This window comes from Apostichopus japonicus, chromosome 3, assembly GCF_037975245.1.
Source record: "Apostichopus japonicus isolate 1M-3 chromosome 3, ASM3797524v1, whole genome shotgun sequence".
NCBI lineage: Eukaryota > Metazoa > Echinodermata > Holothuroidea > Aspidochirotida > Stichopodidae > Apostichopus > Apostichopus japonicus.
In genome coordinates, this window is record NC_092563.1 from 4,172,291 (window position 1) to 4,195,792 (window position 23,502).

Sequence of the window (23,502 nt, forward strand, 5' to 3'; positions counted from 1 at the left end):
CCCCCCCCCGCAACCAAATTTTCCCCATTTTTTTCTGGCACCTACTGAAAGAAAAATAGCTAGCAATGAATAGCTTAAAAATGATCTCCTTGGTAATTAAAATAAAGTTCTAAGCTTGGCCGATATTACTACTGTAAAAGAGAGTTTTGACATAAATGGATCTGTATGCTTTTTCTCCACCTACATAAGACATTTCGTTGTTTACATTAGCATCCGGCGGTATACTGTGCAACTTTCACGGACCGTACGGTAAACGATGGCATGCGATGTAATGACCGATGCTTGTTTATATGATATTGGCATCGATATGTTGAACGCGCGCAAAGCGCGCGAAAAATTTTGGCTTTTTTTTCGGGCAAGTCATTACAGCCCCCAAATCCAATTGGGCTCCTACGCCTTTGACTACACGCATAGACAGTTTTTGGGGCTGTTCATCCTGGAACATGCATTTCAATGCTCACTGATATGATGTTATATATGCTCTTTGCTTTACAAATTCGAAAAGGCGTGTAGCGAGTAATTGCCAAGGGAGGGGCGAAGCCAGTAGGCAAACTATCTAAGCGAAGCGCCACCATGGTTTGGCGCGAAGCGTACAATAAGATTTTTGGCCGAAAATGCCTCCCAGACCGCTGGAAATGACACTTCCCAGGCCTTGTGCATCTAAGCATTGTCTATTTTCAGTGAAATTACTAGCGATGTCATAAAGAAAATTTGCTCGGGGGGGGGGGGGGCGGTCGCCCCTTCTCGAAATACGTCATGTTCCCCGACGACTCGGTCGAGTTCAAGACCAGCCACAGTTGGTTCCATATAGCACAATTGTACAATTGTTTAAGGCTTCCATACACACACGCGCGTTATGATAGACCATATATAGTATTTATGTAGATACATTAGTGAGAGAGGAAAAATGGAAACGTCAAAAATGGAGTTGTCGGTGTAAGGGGTAGGGTAAGGCGCACTCCCCCTCCGTAATCCTTGATCTGTCACTGGCTACCCTGTGTATATAGTAGGGATCAGCGCTTTAACTATGACTGTTCCTCTTTCTCTTCCCGAGGTCTTGGCTATCTTCTACTCCCCCCCCCTTTTCTCCTTTTTCTCTTTTTTTTTTCTTTTTCTTTTCCCTTCCTTCCTCTCCTCCTTTTCTTTTTTTCCCCCTCCTTTTCCCTTTTTTCTTCTCTTTTTTTCTCTCCTCTTTTCCTTACCCGGGGGCGCGCGCCCCCAACGCCCCCCTGGATACGCACCTGAATATTCGTAATTACCGAAAGGTTACATCGTACAGTCCGCAGATTAGATTTACAGGTGCCTATATACAATGACAAATTATACGGAGAAAGTAGTTCATTTTACTTGCCAAAGTGGAAATTTCAGGAAAAAACTCTTTACGTTATCACATTAACTAGTTGAACTTTTCGGGGATTCGTTGGCGACAAGAAGTCCCAAGAACGAAATTGAAAGTCATAACTTCAAGCACACAGTGGAAACTAGGAGAAATATAGTTCAATTTTGCAGATAATTTTCGATACATAAAGTGATATTTTTTATATTGTTCATTATAAACCATAGCGTTTTAATACTTTTTTTTTTCTCAGAAATGGTCGTTATGCAGTGTCGTACAGTCCTGACAAGTATTACATAGACTACGGACTTCTCTTCCATGTTTTAGACCTAAGGCTATATTTTGTAACTTACAAAGATCGGAACCTAACGTTGGTATGTAATGGGATGAAAACTACCTTTTTTAAGGGCTATATCAGATGCCTACTACGTTCAAAGTAATATGTTTATGTAAGATGTAACAACTTATAAGCATTCGATTAAAAGTTTTAAACGAAAAGGTCCTGCACAGTGAAAACTTGTCCACTAAAAACAGGAAGATAAAAGCTGATGTACCGACGATGCTACACACCATACTTGATGTTACCTGATTGGAACGAAAAAATCATCGAAAGACCCATTGATAATACATGTAGCAAACCAACTGAATGTCAATGACGGCTCTTGTATAAATGGTATTTAACCTATCCTGTACTATCGGTCGAATGAAGGAACAGAAATTTCCACTGTTTTGCGAAAAGTAGACCTAATGTTACAATACACTGTAGTTGAGGTACTAGAGGACCTAACCTGATATATGTATGTAAAAACATATTTAAGTTTTCAGCCTAGTATGAGATTAAAACGTACATAGACTAAAATGGAGTGAAACCATATCATTAACTGAATCGCCCCAGCTCAAAAAGTATCGATTATAAGGAGTATTGATATTATCAAAATTAAAATTGATTTCGAGATTGACGGTAGCGCACAAGTTCCATATCCCTCTTGTGTCAAATCTGCAAAGGACGTTCCAGATACTTGCATTTTTCAGAATGTTTACTTAATGCATTTCTGGTCTCGTATAATCCAATGTGTTCGAGTTTTGCCTTTTTTTATTATTTAGAGTTAAAACAGTATGTGTACCACACACGGCGCGGTACATACAATGACAACATTAGCTGGAGACAGAAGTTTGAGTGTTTCATCACAGATCTGAAGTGTTATTCCTTGTTAGAGATAAATCAAGCGGGCTGTGAAACAGCTCAGTCGCCATGCACGATCATCAATTTTCAGTATACTCTTGAGCCCCAGCTATTAACGGAAACGCTGGACCAACACTAAGGACAGCCTACTCCCCCATCAAATTTATCGTTATATTGTGTATTCAGTCCCATCAGCTCCATTATACGTCTGTTTTTCACGTTACTCACCACTTAGTTTCGGTGTTAGTCAACTGTAGGCCTAGCAATGTTTCATACTACAGTAGCAAATGAAGCCTAACATTTGTAATCAGTGCCAGCGAGCAGCTATAACGAAGAATTTGAGCTAACGTTAGCCTTAAGCATAGGCCTACTGCCTGATATTGCAACTGTCAGGCTATTCTTAATTCTTGACTTAATTTATCACAGTCCCGAATCAAAATTAATGTCAGAACTATGCCCTAGTAGTATCACTAAATTGTAGCCTGTATGCTTGCCTAACTACCAAAATGAGTAAATGGAGGTGCTGATGTACCAGTGAACTAGTCAAGCTGAATAATATTAATAACTGAACAGGAAGCATGTCAGTTATACCTAGAACTTAGAAGATGAAGACACCGGAAAGAATTAAGTTGGCTCGTAAGTTTTTCATCCAAACTTTTGCTCATAACTCAGTTTTTGACTTTCCTGCAATATGTAAAGTGCATTTATCCATTTTTTAATTTTCACAAGCACTGGACAAGATTGCATAGTTTGCATTTAAGATAAGACGCTACATGTATTCACGTTTCAAATTTCTTCACTTCTGAATGTGCCCACAGGTTGTAATTGAGCATTCACAAAATATATAAAGTGATGACTGATGAGTATGATACTGCTGCAGATTTGCCATATAGACTGCTTAACATTCTTCATGAATGTTACATGACTATCTTTCTCTGAAATTTGATGTCTTCGTAAAATTCTGTTTCAAATGTTTGTGTTATCCTGGTGCATAATATATTTACCCATATCTAATGCAAGCATACTGTTACTCTACTGACCTAAAATTTACTTGTATTAATGTCATAATTTCAGTCAGAGATACTGTACATGGTGGTGCTGGGTTTTAGGGTTACATTCCGAAATCTAGGTAGTTTAAATTATTGTTTTGTGTGCAAAGATTTGCTCTAGTTTTCTCTCGACATTTTATTCATATGTTCTACTTTCAGGTCTTATGAGGGAAAAGTTGAAGTTTTCACAAAGTGGAAAGGCCAGGAAGGAAGCTGAGATTGATGGCAAGATAGGAAGACTGCACATAAGAAATGGTAGTGATTACCTTTAGTACTTTAAATTAAGTATCTTACCAATAGGTTGTAATAATTCTTTTAAAAGGAAGTGGAAAGAAACCTTTTTAGTTGAAAAAATCAATTCATTCATTCGATCGTATACTGGCTTTTGTGCATTTGCTCATTTAGTTTTCCCATCTGTCCTAAATTCATTCATACAATAGTTATGATTATTTTTTTATTACGTTTATTTTGTTGATTTGTTTGTTGTTTCCTGAGATGTTGATATGGAACTCAGTTATAAATTTTTGTAAAATATTGTTTTCCTTCTTAAGGAAGTTACCAAGAGGCCATTAAGGCATTCAAAGATGAGATGGAGATCTGGACACGTCAGAAAGACGCCATGGGAGAAGCCATGAGCCACCGTAGCCTCGGGGAATGTTTCGCAGAGGTGGGGTACTTTCCGATCGCACTCAGTCACCATCACCAGTACATGGCCTGGGCCGAGTCTAACAAGAACTATCCTGAGTTACAGCGGGCTCTGGCTACCCTCGGAAGGACGTATATCTGTAAAGCCGCCTCGGCCGATGAGAAGGGAAGCTCGGAGGCAACCACCAGCATCAGTAAATCGGAGGAAGCTTTCTTGAGGTAACTTTCACTGATTATAAACTCCCTGATTGTTTTTTATAGCAGCTGCGCTTATGTTTGCACTGTTAATGGTCGTAATGGAAAATGAATACATCACTAGGAATCACGGGTGTGCAAAAATATGTTCAGATTGCCAAGTAGCAAACGAGAATTACCAAACCACTGAGGACTCCGCTCAACAATGCACTTCACAGCAGTTATAAATTTTTTACAGTGGTGGGGACTTGTGGGGCGAGACTCTAACCACTACACCACGCCTTCACCTTCCAGGGCTGAAATTAATAATATTAAATATATGCTACAATTGCATTGGTTTTAAATTTGCCCTTCTGTAGGAGTATGTCTGTGTGCGACAATCATCTCGCTGGTCTGGTGAGTGACAATGAGCTACAGCAGATGAAAGCCCGTCTGTACCTTAACCTTGGTCTGGTTTACCTGCACCAGGAGAGCTACCCCAAGAGTATCGTCTCTATAGAAAAGGCAGTCAAAATATCACAGTAAGTACGTCTGTCCTTGTTTCCGAAGAGTGGGTTAACTTTATTACTTATAAAGTGACAAATAGTGAGAAATGGTTGTCTGATGGTATTAACAATAAACACAATTATGAGCTCCTTATTCTTTCCAATTTGAAATGCTAACATAAAAAACTGCCTGGGCTTTCGGATAGAAACAGTTCTCAAACCCAGATGCCATTAAAGCAAGGAGTATTCCTTCAGTGTAATTGCATGAAAGCGTTCAGAGATAACATCAGTTTGTCAGCTATTAGTTTATATGTTTTAGTCCATGTTTGTCAACAATTTTATATTTGTAAGTGTCCTCAGTTACATGTACCTATCCCTACTCGCTGTTCCCCTATAGCTTATTACTCTACTGTAAGACATCTACCATCAAACTGGTAGTCACAGCACCCCTCGGCCACCATGACTCTTAGGCACCAATAGCCTTCTCGCCAACACCCTTGCAATCATACCCTTATAGCCACCCGTCCCATAGCCACCAGTACCCTCATATCCACCTGTACCCTTGTAGCCTACTTTCCCATAGCAACCACTATCCTCATAGCCACCGGTACCCTCATAGCCACCAGTTCCCTTATAGCCACCCTTCCCATAGCCACCAGTATCCTCATAGCCACCAGTACCCTCATAGCCACCAGTTCCCTTATAGCCACCCTTTCCATAGCCACCAGTACCCTCATAGCCACCAGTACCCTCATAGCCACCAGTTCCCTTATAGCCACCCTTCCAATAACCACCAGTACCCTCATAGCCACTAGTACCCTTACAACCACCCGTCCCATAGCCGCCATAATTCCTTAGTCTTGCATTTAAACACAATGTGTACTTCATGAGGTGCTTAAACTTTTTTATTGTTTGTTGCATTCAGAGAGCATAACAAGATGGAGGATCTTTACAGAGGACATTTGAGTCTAGGAGATGTTTATCTGCGGATGAACAACACCAGTCAGTCCCTGCAGTCTCTAGATATAGCATTCTCCATCTCTAAGAAACTCAAAGATAAAGAAAAGGAAAGTGATGTACTCATCCAGAGAGCTCATGTAAGAGATAATGCTATTTTAACCATGTACAATATAACTAATTTATATTATTAAAATACACCAAATGTGCTCATTCAGAAACAGTCTTACTGTATGTCACACATATGCACAGTTGCTTAGCTATGAGATCAGGAGATATCAAGATTGCCCAGATTAATTTAATTTCTGTTCAATTAATGCCAAAATAAAGTCTGAATGGACTTTTTTGGAAAGGGGAATCTGATCAAGTGATTGTGGAAATGATTAGTTTGGTTAAAGAAATATCTAATAGAGATGTTTTTTAACTAATGCAGGAACAATAAACTGAAACAAACGTCGTACCTTTTTCCCCCGCTTCATTTAGGTGCATTTTATTCTGGGTGAGTATGCTGCTGCTGAAGGGGTGCTTAGGAGGGTTTGTGCAATTGGAGCCATGAAAGTCACAGAGAAGCAGAGTATTATCGATCAGATCAAAGTTGGTGAGTGAAAATTTAATCATCTCATCTGACCAGGTCGTTATGTCCTGTTCGAACATAAGACTGTTTCAACTGTTCTCAAAACTGGCTGGACAATTTCAGTCATTTTTTAAGTAAGGATTCAAAGTGTCTTTGACAGGAGAAAAGAAAATCCAAGCAAAAAAAGAAAAAAAGTTAAAAAAATAAAATAAAATAAAAGAATGCAAATCTTATCTCAATGCTTAAAAATACCTACCTTAAGTTAATGTGATCTCATGCTTGATTTAAAATTGGAAATATTAACAAGAGTAATTTCAGATAAAAATCATGGTGGATTGGAACAGTTTTGTTCCGAGGGGATGGAGGTAGGACAGACCAAGCAAAAGTCTCAGCAATTGTTTTCATTCTCCATTATGTACACAAGTTAAGACAATCTCTTGTATGCAACTATTGCCACAAGACATGAGTGTTGTTAGAGACATACTTCCCATCACCTCTATGAACCCCTTGTCAAGGCTTCCTTTTATTCACTTCCCCCACTTTCTCTCTTCCATTAGTCTTTTCTGAAGAAAAAAAAGAGATCTTATTTTATTTTTAATTTTCATGATTTTTTTTCTTTTTCCGATCAGCTAAGAAATGTTGCAAACTTCAAGCAGAGTTGAAGACAGCGATGGAGGAAGTTAACTTGAAGAGAGTGATGGTGATACACGAACAGCTGGGAGACTGTTGTTGTAAGGTTAACATATACAGAGAAGCACTGTTACATTATAATAAACAGGTAACAGTTTGTTCCGTGGTATTTGATATTCATTGTCTGTCAGTGTGTGTTCAGTTGTCCATCTCCATGTTTTCATTCTTCGGCAACATTGTCGCAGCAGTTTGAGTTTTCCCACAAATTTCTTGCAAGTTACCAAAACAAAAAACCAAAGATTTTGATTCAAAATAAGATTGCATTTAATCAAACAAAAAGATCCTTAATGATCTAAACAATGTGAAGGAGGATTAGTAACTAATTAGTTTTAATGGTTCTGTTCCAGTTTCTGAAATCTCAGAATGTCTTAGACACTTCTTCTCATATTGGTAGTTATGACATGTTAAATGAAAGTTTGGTTCATTTGTCCTGTTGAGGTAATTATTATTATTTTTTTTATTTTTTTTTTATTTTGAGGTAATTAAACGGCACTGTTATGTGAGTCTACTACAGAATATCACTGGAAATTGCCAATAATAATTCAAACCTCTGTAAAAGATTAATGTTTTTATTAGTAATTTCTGTGACCTTACAGCTCTACTGATAAATGAATCATTTAATGATCGGTTTCTTCTTCTTTGTGTTTCCAGTTGGAGTGTGCTTTGACACTCCAGCTCCCTGATGAACAGTTAAGTCCTATCTATGTGTCCCTGGCAGCTACCTATGCAGACAGTCAACAGTATGGAATGGCTGTCACCATGTATGGCAAAGAGCTACAGCTTAGAGAAGGAAATTCAAAAGAGGTTAGTATACTGCCACTGTGTCGGCTACACACAGAATGAGTGTAGTGTAACAATTAGTGTTATAGCACTGTACTCAGTAATAGTCTCTCTATTCCACCACTGGGCATGCAAACAGTAATGGTGTACCGTTACAGCTTGTATTAAAGCACTACAGACAGTAACTATCTAGTGTGCTAGACTGGTCAGTTGATAGCAAGGGTCTTCAATAGGCAGCCCTCGGACTTCGAAATGCGTAAAATCTCCATGTAGCCTTGCACTAGTCGGTTGTACCGACCCTAAATGACTATGGCCTTAACACCCTATCAGCCTAAGCTGCACATTGCATAATCCAGGTCTAGTCAGATTTTGGGTCCTGTGTGGCAGGTTAAGCCCGTGTTCTTTTTTGAACCCTGGTAGAACATCACTTGAGAACCCCTTTGTGTACATCCATGTATGGCACCATGCAATTTTGTCTGTAATCAGAGATCTTATCTTCTTACACCCATACATGATGCACTATATCAATAGACAACTGTGACAAGGCATTGATTTAATGAGTAGTTGGTTATTATTATCGTTTTAAAATCTCAATGTGTGTTTGCCAAATTTTAATTTCGATCTTTCCTTACTGCCCTAAAAGCTCAGTGGAAGTAACACCGTTCTATGCAATTTTCATATTAATAATCTTTTTTTTTTATTGAGTGTGTCTTTTAATATTTTGAGCTGAATAAAATTCTCCAGATTTGTTAACGAGTCCGTAGATTATGAACATGCTGATATGGGTGGTCGCAGTTATTTTACGGTAAATCGTTCGCACCATAAGGGCAACAGAAATAAATTTCTCTCTTTCGATTATGACAGCTTTTCTCCATTAAACCCACCTGGTCAGAATGCATTTAGAATAAGAAACATTGAATTTGCTTCAGAAGTTTATTTTCCTAAATTCATCAGCAAACACGTATAGAGACTTATACATTGTTATTGTTTCACAGGAGTGTAAGACCTGGCTGAACGTTGCCGACGCACAGGAGAAAGCTGGTCACAGCTACGAAGCACTTCAAGAATCGTACAATAAGGCATCCAAGTTTGCCCTCAAGGCAGGCAAACCTAAACTACAGGTGTGGTCATGATTGCTTAATTAGAAATTCAATTATGAATGTGACAGAAGTACAAAATAAAGACTTTTTTTGTCATGATTAGAGATAACCTTATATGGTAGAATTTAACCACATTGGCAGGCTTGAGGTTTTTCATAAAGTTTACTTAGCATTGTTTACACATAAAAGCCTATGTGGATCAATCAGTATAAAACTTTTTTTCCCCTGTTTTTGGTGTAAAACAGATTTTTGTGTTTCCTTATTACACTTTTCTGTCTGAAACTGTGGTAGCAGCTATATAAGTTAACAACTGATAGCAAAACAATACAGACAAATTTAAAATTATGGGTTAACTTTCATTCTCTTGTTAGATCAGCTATTTTTTGTGGTGTTGAGTTTCGCAGTTGGTTGGTTTGGTTTATTATTTGTTTTTAAAATCTGTCATAAAAATATAACCAAAGATATTTTTGATCACTCCATGATTCCCGTATCCTTATTTCTCTTTTCCTCTCATTACCTTTACATTCTTCCTTCGTTTTTTTTTCTAGCGAAGAGTATTAAAATCTCTGGCGATCGTACAGGAACGATTCGGTCAAGCGAGCGACCTCCATGCGACCAGAGAGAACTTGGCTAAATTAAAGAAAGATTATCAGCTTGGATCCGATAATGACAGTCTGAGTGAGGAAGAGGATCAGGTACCTCTGGCAGAATTGTCTGTCGAATCAGAAGAAGATATTGAAGCATTAGGTGAGTAAATGACCCCAGCCCTTTAAAATAAGGCAGGTTTCATTAAACACTACATGTATGTGTGTATATACGTGAAGCATTGTATTAAAGGGGTAGTATAATAATCCATGAGTCAATTCTGAGCTGTAGGGAATGAGTTTGTGGTGTCAATTTTAAAGGTAAAAAGTGGAAGTGTTGCAGAGTCTTGTGTCAAGGCCAAGTCTTCTCACATGGTTTTACATCAGTTGTAGTAGAATGAGATATGAGTCCCTGATAGTGGAATTACTCATTTTAGGCAAATGTAATTAAATCACTTGATAAAGGCAATTAGGAGACTGAATTTGACATCTTCTAAGGGTTTAGTGTACTCCAGCAGCTAAGAATAGGCTGTTTTATTAGAAAAAATAGATAAATTGGGTTTGTGAATGTACAGCAGAGTTATAGAATCAGTTATGGGACTCAGAGGAGACATTAATTCTTATTTTTTTAATGCAAATGTAATTAATAAGAACCAGATAAAGTCAAATATTGGACTACAAGCTTGAGACACTCTTAGGGGTAGTTTACTCCAGAAGTCAACATATAGCTGTTAAGAATAATTTGTGTGTGAATGTGCAGGGAGTCATATAAGCCGACTTACAAATCTCAGAGGAGAAGTTAATTATTTTAATTGAAATTTTATTAATAATCAGTAGATAAAGCTTAATATTTGGTATGATGAGTCTCAAAGCAGATTTAATAAAGTTAATGTTTCATCTCTGTAAATAATTTTTTATTTAAAATATTTTTAGTTGACGATAATGGCAACACAAAGCAAGAAAGAAATAGAAATACTGACATTTTATCTGCTTCTTGCAATTTAGGTTTATTCCCCCCCCCCCCCCCAAAGAACTGAAAGTGAATAGTAAGACTTATTTTATTTTATCTTTATAAGATCTCTTTATGATTCTACTCTTTTTTTCTTTTTTTTTAATCGGACTAAATATGATATTTGTAGTGAATGGACCTGAAGTGAAGAGAGAGAAGGACTCGTCAAATTTACAGGTTAGTGTTTTCATCAGAGCAGCCTCGTGTGATTGGGAATGCAAACAAAATAACAACAATATCTGGAAGAACCATGCAAACTGTCTTCGATGACAATATTTGTTTAAAAATGTCAAAATATGATACCTCGTCTTTCTTTCAGAAGTCTCATTCAGAGGACATTCTTAACAATTGGTTGGATACAAATGAGGAAGAGATACCACAAGAGCCGGTACGCGTTCGCATTAAGCTGGAAGCCCTGGATCATTCAGGTACATATCTATGGGCGCTCATCTTCAATAAACTTAGAAGAGACACCTCCCACTTGAAAAAAAAAAAAAAAAAATCTTTTCTTGAGTTCTTGCAGCTTGCTCTGACCCACATTTATTTGTTTTAATTGTTCTCCCCTATCCTTAGAACCATTTGGTGACCCATTTACTCCAGGAGTACCTCCAGCAAAATTATTGGAGCTTCATGACATTCAGATTAAGACGGAGCCTGCAGAGGAAACAGCCACCTCGGACTTCCAACAGACAGTAGACCAAACCAAAGGTAGATGGAGCATCAAAAGTAAGAAGGGTAAAACCCTCATATCCAGAAACTCTCCGACCAAAGCCAAGAAAAGGACGCTAAGTGACTCCCATGCGAATGACAAAATCAAAAGGTATAGCCCAAAGCAATCCAAGGGTAAAGTAACCAGACCGAAGGACGTCCAAGACGACCCTCTGACCGTCAGAGGGAAGCTCATCGAAAAGTACTACACGGGAGACAGGAATGTGGCCAGGAAGTATTTTGAAACTACAGACGAGGCGGATGGCGCGGGGACGTCAGAGGACAGAGACAGGTCCAGGGAGGACATTGGTGGAAACCCTGTGTCCTCCTCGAACACCGAGGTGCCCCTCTCTGAGCCATATTGGGGTCACATGTCCACGGAGAATCCCGGTGTTTCTCCCGATAGTTCCCTGCCACACCCCACAGTGGAAGAACGGATGCCTTCCATAGCGTTCGTTCATCCTCCTCAGAAGTCGAGGATGAGGGTGAGAGTCCGGTTTAAGAGGACCACATATCTCGTAAATGTTCCTCGAAGTTCTATGTGAGTATAAATTTTCTTGCTTGTGATTATTTAATCGCCACAAACGACTTTTGAAAAGAACTTGAATTGAACTTGAATTGAATTTGAATTTATTGTCCACAATCGGAAATTCGGCTTACACAGGTCATAAACAAAAGAAAAAAAACTAGCAATAGATATAGTCAATAAACTGCGATACACATACAATAGTACAACAAATATACAGCAAGTCACATATGCCACATATGTTTGTTATTTCCCTGTTTTTCAATCTCTTGGTTGATTCTTATCTTTGTTGTAGTTTACTTTGCTGTGGGTTTTTGTTTTGTTTTTTTCTTCTTCTTGAAATGGCATGGTGTATTAAATTAATTGAATATTAGTATTAATAAATCTTTTGCATTCCAACCTCATCCTGGAAATATGGTCTGTTACGAAACTAATGAGGATTCGCTGTGATGCACAATTCCTCCCAAGTCAAAATTTGTATTGGAAAATGTTTGAAGTCATAATCATGGCTACACTGAACGAAATGTGACCTTTTATAATAAGGTCACATCAAAAACCATAGGCAAGGGGTCATACAATGGAAGAAAAACAATTTCTTTAGATGATATATGTTTTTATATGTTGTTTCTTTTTCTCCTCTATTTGACAGACCTCCATTAACTTTCCAGTGGTTAGCTGATCAGGCTGCATTAAGGTATCAGGAGTCACACGGTCTAAGACCAAAGTTGTCCTTATCTACGACAGATTGCGCCCTGATAGCAGCTAGTGATGTGGTGTGCGAAACTCTCGCAGACAATGAGGAGGTACGCAACCGCGATTGAGTAGAAATTAGGAGATAATGCATTGACAGAGATGATGGAGTGTTTAAAGTCAGTTTCTCTCTACTGCAAGGAGATCAGGGAGTCCAACCAAATTTGTCATCAAAAAATCCCTCATTGTGAATATCAATCATTTTGAGCATTTGTAGGAAAGAACTGACCATGTGCAAAGTCTTGGGTGCAAAAAGTGACCTTTCAAATACGTAAAAATAAAATCATTTGATTTAAACATAAGCAGCATGTATTTTTTCCCCGGTGACATTCGACTCCTACCGTGTAGATAAATGACAAGGGCTCGTCTGTATCTGAGCTATCATAATTTGGAACATTCAGTTCTGTGATTACTGGAGGTGTATGAAAAAGGAACGGAAAATAAGAAACATCCATCATTTGTGGGCGAGGGACTTGGGGTAAATGTTAATTAATTATCATTTAGCAAAAGTAAACTGTCACTAAAATCAAACAAGAAAAATCCCATACTGGAATTGAGACTTTGATCGCCATAATCCCTGATGAAAAAGGGGTTGCATGAAAATAAAGAAAATGAGCATGTGTGGTTGAGGGACTTGTTAAAATTTAGCAAAGGTAAACAAAAACTCTGAATTATTGGGGGAGGGAGTGGGGGGGTAAGCCATGACAGGCCATTGCAGTTTGTTATGAATCTGACCGGTACATTTTATGGTATTGTTTCTATTTTCAGGTGATTGCTAATATCGATTCATTGATTACAACACCTTCACAAGATAAACCTCCACAGTCTACCAAAGCAAGTCAAGGTAATGAATGTCATACAAAGAGATGCCCAAAAATTTTTGGGGGTTTTATTTTTAGATGATACATTTTTTGTTTATGTTAGATTTTATTATTTATATATATATATATATATATACATTGGCTGGAAAGACGTAAACATTTTTTTAAATTGATTATAAGATTGTAAATAACCGTTACTGGGTAAAGTTCCTCTTTCAGTATATTGGTTGTGATTGATACTGTATTCTTGCATTGACTTTGCTACAGTCTGGTTGTGATTTACTCATTAAAGGAAAGATACGGTATGTGACAAGATCTCAAATTTATGCAAATGGAAAATGAAATATTGTGTTAAATTTTTTGGGACACAAGAACAGCTGAACAAACTGTATGAGTAGAAGTAGCCAACTTAACATGTACCCATTTGGATCTCAGTTTTGAGGGTATCCAATTATGTGTGAATTTTAGGACACAAAATCATACACCAACATAAACTAGAGAATTAAATGCCAGTTTTGGGTTCAGATGCCACTCAAGTGGGATTAATCGACTGACGGCAGCAGTGTCATAGAGACCTTAAATCATCTTAAAATTAAGTCAGTCAGTTGGTTGATGCAAAGTTTGATTTTGCTTTCCTGTAACAACGTCTACTCTATATCCATTTGACCGTACGGCTGGTGGTCGACTCATCGCATTGACTATTAGATGCTACGGCTGGTCTTGGTTTCAGTGGTCGACTCATCGCATTGACTATTAGATTCTGATTCCTTGGTTTTTCCCAGGTGACCTGTCATCCAGGCTAGGATCAATAGCATCTGTTGTTGAGACCCATCCTCTGATGCCAAAGCCTGTCTCTTTATTGATCCAGGAGCAATGCCAGCTCTCTGTTCAAGTTCTCTGTCTCTCCCAGAGTCACATCTGTGACGAGGGCATCGCCCACCTCGCCGACACCCTCCAGTCTCTCCCTCACATCACCAGGATGGATCTATCGCACAACGCTATCACTTACAAAGGTCTGCAGAGTCTCACTCAGATTCTCTTTCCAGAGTCTGAGGAACGTTCGAGTCAATGTCACCTTGAGGTAAGTGTCGGAGCAAGATGTAAACAAAGTTTGGGATACTCATAAGTGTTCGAATCTGTTTCGTGCTTAGTATATGTGATTCATCCACTTTCTATAATTCTAGGATTCTATAATGAGAACATTCCAATCTTCAGAGGTAAAATAAGAACAATTTGTTTTTGACATTTTACAATAAATTATAATCAGTTGCATCATCAAAATAAATCCTTTCATTTTTTTGGCTTCTTTCACACCTTCTTTCACAGAATTTGAAAGACCTTGTATTAAGTCACAACCCTCTAGGAGATAACAGTGCCCTTTATATTGCCAATCTTGTAAGCCACTGCCATAAGCTTAATGAGCTATACCTGACTGCCTCTCAACTCACAACTCAGTTTGTCATGGACCACCATGCAGTCGTCCTCCAGACTGCATTCGAAGGTAAGTCTGTAACAGTACATATACCGAGGTCTTACAGAAGCATAAAGACTGATAAATGAGACAGTATATTAAACAAGGATGCTTGTAAAAGTTAACGAATGAGAGCTTGCCTGATCTCAGCTTATGTACGCAGACGACATTAGGACCTGTTGCCTTGCCAGCCATCTCAATGAGCTTGTGTATATCAATGTAGGCTTGTAGTAGTCTCATGCAATCTGTGTGTTACCAACCTGTCTGTATATCTGTGCATATGGTTGGATGACTACCAACCTTTTATCTGTTTGGACAGAAGGGCATGATAACCTCCTGACCCTTTTGCTAAGTCTTGTTGGTTACTTGCCTATATACAAAAGCACAGTCGTAGGGCGATTGTTGAATCGTGATTGCTTTGTTCATGCTCTTTGATTATTCCTGAAATGATCTTACCAGAGCTGGATTGGGGGTGTAGGTATCTGTGTTGTATGCTTTGGATGTCACATGGGTGGAAACTTGTGTTTAGTTATGTAGAAGTGTACATAGATGGTGTGAGCGGTGAATAATTTACCCAGTATCAGCATCTCTAGAATGCTATACAAAAGGTCAAGTTGCTATTAAAACAAGTGTAAAGATGTATAGCAATTTTCTACATAGGAACTACAGTATTCAATCAGAGAAAGAACTCCAGAGCCTTTAAAAATGCTACACAAAATTTGAGCACTAAATTACTCCCCCAGTGAGTACTTGAGTACTTAGTATACAGAGTTTCTTCTTCAGTCTTCATAATGTGTAGTTGCCTAGAGATAGACCTAATAATTATTGCAGCTGATCGGAATTTTGACGCATGTTCGTAGCGCTACTCAAATAAATTTGCAGCCTTGTAGTTTGCTTCTCTAAATAGAGCATTAATTACTGAAATGTTGTTCTTTTATTTAATTGTTAACATTTCCTCAAAATTGATGATTTACGTCAATTTCAGACTCCAGAAGAGACAGTGCAATACTTCCTTTTTTTTTCCTCTTTTTTTTCTGTATTTGTTTTGATTTTTGTAGGTGCTCCTAATCTCCAAGTCCTGGATGTATCCCACAATGCATTGGGATCAACTGGCATTGATATGCTGATGAAGTTTTTGAATCCAGAAATCCTTACGACACTGAATTTTTCATCAGTAATTGAAGACAAAGATGCAATGAGCTTGTGCAATCATATAGCTTCATACTTTAAGGAGGTAAGTATGCTGCTAGTATGTTCTGTAGTTTTCTCAATGTGAAGGATAAATCCAATGAGCCTGTGTAATCATATATCTTCATACTTTAAGGAGTTAAGTATGCTGCTAGTATGTCGTGTGTCATTGGTAGATGCGAATTATGATTCAATGAGTTTGTGTAGGCATACAACTTCATACTTTAAGATTGTAACTGTGCTGGTAGTATGTTACCTTTCATCAGGAGCAGATGGTAGTTTACCACATGCTTTAGTTAATATAAAGTTGCATACCTTAAACCAGGTTAGTATGTAGTAAGTATACTTACTAATACCTTGTTCTAATGAGTGTTTCTGTAACCACCCTCCTAGCAGCTGTAAAATGGGATAAAAACCGTGATAGCTTTCATGTCAAATGATGCTGAATTAATCGGCACTCCATTTCAACTTGACAAAGCGTGATGTATAATCATGGATTGTTGTGTAATATTTCTTTCTTCCATTTTGATTGTTTCTAGACCCAGTGTGCCTTGCATACATTGTATCTGGAAGGATGTAACCTCTGTGACAGCGACATGCAAGCCCTATCCACGTAAATATAGATTGTATATCACATCAACCAGTAACAGCATCGCACTATGTATGCTAGTAATGTTACATTGAATACATGCAAGCCCTATCCACGTAAATATAGATTGTTTATCATAGCAACCGGTAATCGCATCGCACTATGTTCGCTAGTAATGTTACATTGAATACATGCAAGCCCTATCCACGTAAATATAGATTGTATATCACAGCAACCGGTAATAGCATCGCACTATGTATGCTAGTAATGTTACATTGAATACATGCAAGCCCTATCCACGTAAATATAGATTGTATATCACAGCAACCAGTAACAGCATCGCACTATCTATGCTAGTAATGTTACATTGAATACATGCAAGCCCTATCCACGTAAATATAGATTGTTTATCATAGCAACCGGTAATCGCATCGCACTACGTTCGCTAGTAATGTTACATTGAATACATGCAAGCCCTATCCACGTAAATATAGATTGTATATCACAGCAACCGGTAATAGCATCGCACAATGTATGCTAGTAATGTTACATTGAATACATGCAAGCCCTATCCACGTAAATATAGATTATTTATTACAGCAACCAGTAACAGCATCGCACTATGTATGCTAGTAATGTTACATTGAATACATGCAAGCCCTATCCACGTAAATATAGATTGTATATCACAGCAACCAGTAACAGCATCGCACTATGTATGCTAGTAATGTTACATTGAATACATGCAAGCCCTATCCACGTAAATATAGATTGTATATCACAGCAACCGGTAATAGCATCGCACTATGTATGCTAGTAATGTTACATTGAATACATGCAAGCCCTATCCACGTAAATATAGATTGTATATCACAGCAACCGGTAACAGCATCGCACTATGTATGCTAGTAATGTTACATTGAATACATGCAAGCCCTATCCACGTAAATATAGATTGTATATCACATCAACCAGTAACAGCATCGCACTATGTATGCTAGTAATGTTACATTGAATACATGCAAGACTTATCCACGTAAATATAGATTGTATAACACAGCAACCGGTAACAGCATCGCACTATGTATGCTAGTAATGTTACATTGAATACATGCAAGCCCTATCCACGTAAATATAGATTGTATATCACAGCAACCGGTAACAGCATCGCACTATGTATGCTAGTAATGTTACATTGAATACATGCAAGCCCTATCCACGTAAATATAGATTGTTTATCACAGCAACCAGTAACAGCATCGCACTATGTATGCTAGTAATGTTACATTGAATACATGCAAGCCCTATCCACGTAAATATAGATTGTATATCACAGCAACCGGTAACAGCATCGCACTATGTATGCTAGTAATGTTACATTGAATACATGCAAGCCCTATCCACGTAAATATAGATTATTTATTACAGCAACCGGTAACAGCATCGCACTATGTATGCTAGTAATGTTTCATTGAATACATGCAAGCCCTATCCACGTAAATATAGATTGTATATCACATCAACCAGTAACAGCATCGCACTATGTATGCTAGTAATGTTACATTGAATACATGCAAGCCCTATCCACGTAAATATAGATTGTATATCACAGCAACCGGTAATAGCATCGCACTATCTATGCTAGTAATGTTTCATTGAATACATGCAAGCCCTATCCACGTAAATATAGATTGTATATCACATCAACCAGTAACAGCATCGCACTATGTATGCTAGTAATGTTACATTGAATACATGCAAGACTTATCCACGTAAATATAGATTGTATAACACAGCAACCGGTAACAGCATCGCACTATGTATGCTAGTAATGTTACATTGAATACATGCAAGCCCTATCCACGTAAATATAGATTGTATATCACAGCAACCGGTAACAGCATCGCACTATGTATGCTAGTAATGTTACATTGAATACATGCAAGCCCTATCCACGTAAATATAGATTGTATATCACAGCAACCGGTAACAGCATCGCACTATGTATGCTAGTAATGTTACATTGAATACATGCAAGCCCTATCCACGTAAATATAGATTGTTTATCACAGCAACCAGTAACAGCATCGCACTATGTATGCTAGTAATGTTACATTGAATACATGCAAGCCCTATCCACGTAAATATAGATTGTATATCACAGCAACCGGTAACAGCATCGCACTATGTATGCTAGTAATGTTACATTGAATACATGCAAGCCCTATCCACGTAAATATAGATTATTTATTACAGCAACCGGTAATAGCATCGCACTATGTATGCTAGTAATGTTACATTGAATACATGCAAGCCCTATCCACGTAAATATAGATTGTATATCACAGCAACCGGTAACAGCATCGCACTATGTATGCTAGTAATGTTACATTGAATACATGCAAGCCCTATCCACGTAAATATAGATTATTTATTACAGCAACCGGTAACAGCATCGCACTATGTATGCTAGTAATGTTTCATTGAATACATGCAAGCCCTATCCACGTAAATATAGATTGTATATCACATCAACCAGTAACAGCATCGCACTATGTATGCTAGTAATGTTACATTGAATACATGCAAGCCCTATCCACGTAAATATAGATTGTTTATCATAGCAACCGGTAATCGCATCGCACTATGTTCGCTAGTAATGTTACATTGAATACATGCAAGCCCTATCCACGTAAATATAGATTGTATATCACAGCAACCGGTAATAGCATCGCACTATGTATGCTAGTAATGTTACATTGAATACATGCAAGCCCTATCCACGTAAATATAGATTGTTTATCACAGCAACCAGTAACAGCATCGCACTATGTATGCTAGTAATGTTACATTGAATACATGCAAGCCCTATCCACGTAAATATAGATTGTATATCACAGCAACCGGTAACAGCATCGCACTATGTATGCTAGTAATGTTACATTGAATACATGCAAGCCCTATCCACGTAAATATAGATTGTATATCACAGCAACGGGTAATAGCATCGCACTATGTTCGCTAGTAATGTTACATTGAATACAGTGTCATATGCAGGGAATAAATTCAGTGTTCAAATTTTGTGTGGCAGTCATGCTGGCATTTAAGTTTGTCTCTTATACAGTACTATGGTTTTACTGTGTACAAAACTGTTATACAGCTTTGCAGTGGTATAGCAATATTGACTATCTTGCGTACCATTTTGCAATGGGATACTGGATAAATTAATATTCCTGATTGATTCTATTGATAATGTTTACATCAATAACATCACTATCCACATTCCACAATGATAAGCAGCACTATCCTCAGAATCCAAAAATCGGTCAAAAAAAAAATTCAAAAGGTTGATAAGAAACACTTGCTTTAAAGTAAAGAACGATGATAACGAAATGTCAGACTTCATTTCAGATTACAGAAGCAAGTGTTCAAAAAACAGTAATTTTTTTTCTATATTCTTACCATTTTATGCACCTATTACATCTTGTCAAAATGGTAATTGTCAGATTTTCTGATGTTTTGCAATCTGCTTGAGTCGTTAATGTGAATGTCCCTTCTAGGCTTCCGTATCAGATATTTCTTTTCAGTTAACATAGATCGATACATCATGGAAAGTTGCTACACATGTTACCTAATTGAGATGCAATTTTATCTGGGTTAGAAAGTAAAAGAACATTCTCTCTCTTTGTCTCAGTTTGCAAGTTGTACTATTAGAAAGTTCTCCATCCGGGTGAATGGGTTGTGGAGGGGAAGAGAAGTGGGTCATGGGAGAGGAAGCAGTCCAAAGCTATTTCTCTCTTTCATTTCTATGAAAACTGACATTAGTATTATCGCATGAACACATTTGCTGACTGAAAAAAGCTGCTATTATTCCTTATAATTTGTCAACTTCATATGAAGAGAGAAATAGGTTGAAGAGGGGATACAAGGTTTGAATGGCAATATTAACCCCCCCCCCTTCACCCACCCACCCCTTCCTCCACGCTTTAGTAATACGTCACTGTTGTTTGTTGTATTTTTTTTCTTCTAACCATTGTCATGGTAATTTTCATCTCCAGGTGCATACCATTTACCAAGTTTTGGCATCATGTAAGTCTGTCTTCCAACACTGGCATAACTAACCAAGGTCTCGTCACTCTGTTGAGAGGATGGAATACCTCCGGCTGTCGAGTAGGATCATTAGACGCCTCTCTCTGCGGGCTGGTGTCCCTGCTGGGGCAGGAACTCATCACGCTGTTGATAAGGTTCATGACCTCGACGGACCAATCCGAAGGCTGCATGACTACTTTAAAGCTATCCAATAATAAATTGAGTGACAGCGACCTGGAGTTGTTGAAGAGTATCTGGCTGTTAGGTCATGGAACAGCTTCCAGTCTGCTGATTGAACAAATGCAAGCAGTTTTCTCCACAGATGAGGAGAAATCAATTTAAAGGGTTGTTTACCACAGGTGCTGTAATAATCATGTCTACCTATTTGTCGAAACTAGTGAATATTCGTGTATTGAGAAAACTGGCTACAAAATGGCTTTAATAGAAATCATGTTAATACAAATTTCTACCATATTAAATGATATTGTAAGTTAAACACAATCATTAGCTTACTCAAAGACAGAGATGACCAATGAAAAATGAACCCAAATAGCTAACAATCCCCAACCCATCCCCCCCCCCCCCCTCGCCATTTGTGAGATATCACCATTTCTGTAGGCCTTTACCAAGAACAGGCATATTGATTGTCATGCAAGGATACTCTGTTGCAGGTATGGAGTTAAAGAAACATGCTTTGTTTGAATTATTAAAATTGATAAAACAATGGACTAACGTGTTCAGAGGAGTGAAGTCATCAGTTTCTCATTCCATGAGATTTTAACATATCTTAAGGATGAATATCTTGGAAACTGAACTAGCTCGATAAAAATTGCTATGAGGTTCATGTTTGTTTTTCTTTGGACCACAGTCATCCTATTGCGTTGAGTTTAACTTAATTTAATGTTTTCGTACCATTCTCAACCATGAAAGCAAAGATCAGGTGAAATCATATTAATGTAATCCACTTTTTCTAGTCCACCAAACATGCATCAGGAATTTCAGGAAGGATGACATTTAGGTGTAAATTTCAAAGCGACTAAAATTGTGGTGTACACCTTTTTCTGTATAAGATAAAATGGCTAATTTTAATGACTATCGAATTTAGGAAAAGCCTAATGTTTTTAACCACATTTAGCCCTTTGAGGGATATCAAATCATACATGTAAGAATTAAATATGGCTGTCAGATGTCGAGGTTATGCACAACACGATGTTGAGTTGAAGTCGAGTTGATGTCGAGTGACGCACAACTCAATGTCGAGTTGATGTTGAGTTGTCGATACCGTCTGTTTAACTTGAGGTTGATCTTAACCAAGTAAAAGGGAGACAGGGATATTTGCCATCCCTCCCTTGATTGGACAAAAACAAACAACTAATCATTTACCATGTAATGTATTTGAGATAGCTGAAGTTGTATTTATTGTCCAGAAGGTCAGTACTGTCACTGTGGGCATGTTTAAATATTTTACCACTACTTTACCCTTAAATTATTTTTCTCAATACCATCTTTATTCAATTGCTCAATTTCATAATTATTTAATGTGTGGTCTTCACTGGCAAAATGCTAGATTTGTCGGCATTGGTGATATCAAACCATTTAAGATGTTGGCCTGTAGTTTCAACAAGTTTGACCTCATCAGAAAGAATGCAAGTATAATGTGAATGTAATTGTTTTTATTTTTTTTCCCTCCTTATCCAGCATGACAAATATTATGATATATACCACACCATCTTTGCTACACAAACTACTTTGTCATATTCAGGACTATGCTACTGCTGTTGGCAAACTTGGTGACAATTTATAGAAAGCCTTGGCTCACTGGACTGAAACCTTGCAAGGACTTAAAATCTTGCAAGGTCTTAAAATGCAATTCACTGCTGAACCAAAAATCACCTTGAGTAAATATTCTGCCTAATTTAACAAAGGCTGTTTACTTGATAGTTTAGTTGCTGGATATTATGTTTTCCAGTGGAGAAGGAGTTTGAATTGACACAAAATTCATTAAAGGAAGGATTACCATATTTGATCTCAAGAAAAGGTTGACAACTTGTCACAGCTTTGGGAAGGGGAGGGGGGGGGGGGGAGGAATTCTTCCTACCCTGTAGCAAAAATTGACTTTAATAGGTATCTTCAAGAAAGTGTTTATATCAACCTAGCAGACTTGTGTAAATACATGTTTACAATACATAGAATATAAGCCTATTTTGAATGCATTACCATTGAGTTTACAAAAAAGCTGTAATGGTATTGATGTCTGGAATAAGGTTGTTTAAGTACAGACCAAAGAATGGAGGTAGGTATTAACAACATAATTAACATTGAATATTATTTTTTTTTAATACCCTATGAATTGTACCTTCAGTATTTTTGGATTATCAGTCCCACAGAATTGTGTTTCCTTTTGTAGACAATTGAAGTGTAATACACAATTCCTCTATTCTAATAATGTGTCTGTCGTAAGCCTATGTGTACTTTGCATGCATATTACAGTCAATTTTTAATTGCATTTAGATTGAACATTTTGCTGGTAAGTAGTATAAACAGTAGTGAGTAGCTACTATCTTATTCTTACTTATTTTAGTCATTTGTATATAGAACTGTGCAATATTAGAAGGCTTAAGTCTGTCAACTAAATATAGTTGTCACTCTTGTATCAATTTTACTTTTCCATCTGAATGTTCATGGTGCTTCAATACACAAAATAAAATCAATGAACTTGTTTTATATTTTTTATTTATTTATTTTATTTTCCAAAATAACTTTCACATAATTG

General features: G+C 37.6%; 1 protein-coding gene across 2 annotated transcripts; it reads left to right on the forward strand.

Annotated features, from left to right (window-relative positions):
- Positions 1-2,400: 2,400 nt before the first annotated feature.
- LOC139960719 (tonsoku-like protein) lies at positions 2,401-23,440 on the forward strand. Of its 2 annotated transcripts, none has more exons than XM_071959320.1 (20): positions 2,401-3,155; positions 3,728-3,823; positions 4,120-4,432; positions 4,768-4,929; positions 5,819-5,990; positions 6,334-6,448; positions 7,054-7,202; positions 7,766-7,918; positions 8,890-9,015; positions 9,543-9,741; positions 10,718-10,764; positions 10,910-11,015; positions 11,161-11,836; positions 12,471-12,624; positions 13,340-13,415; positions 14,175-14,473; positions 14,719-14,893; positions 15,922-16,097; positions 16,591-16,664; positions 20,699-23,440. In XM_071959320.1, exons 1-20 carry the CDS (start codon positions 3,125-3,127, stop codon positions 21,069-21,071), a joined length of 3,672 nt encoding a protein of 1,223 aa, XP_071815421.1. In that variant the 5' UTR covers positions 2,401-3,124; the 3' UTR covers positions 21,072-23,440. The 2 variants fall into 2 exon arrangements, with proteins under 2 accessions (XP_071815421.1, XP_071815420.1); XM_071959319.1 differs by having other exon boundaries at positions 2,402-3,155; positions 10,907-11,015.
- Positions 23,441-23,502: the final 62 nt, after the last annotated feature.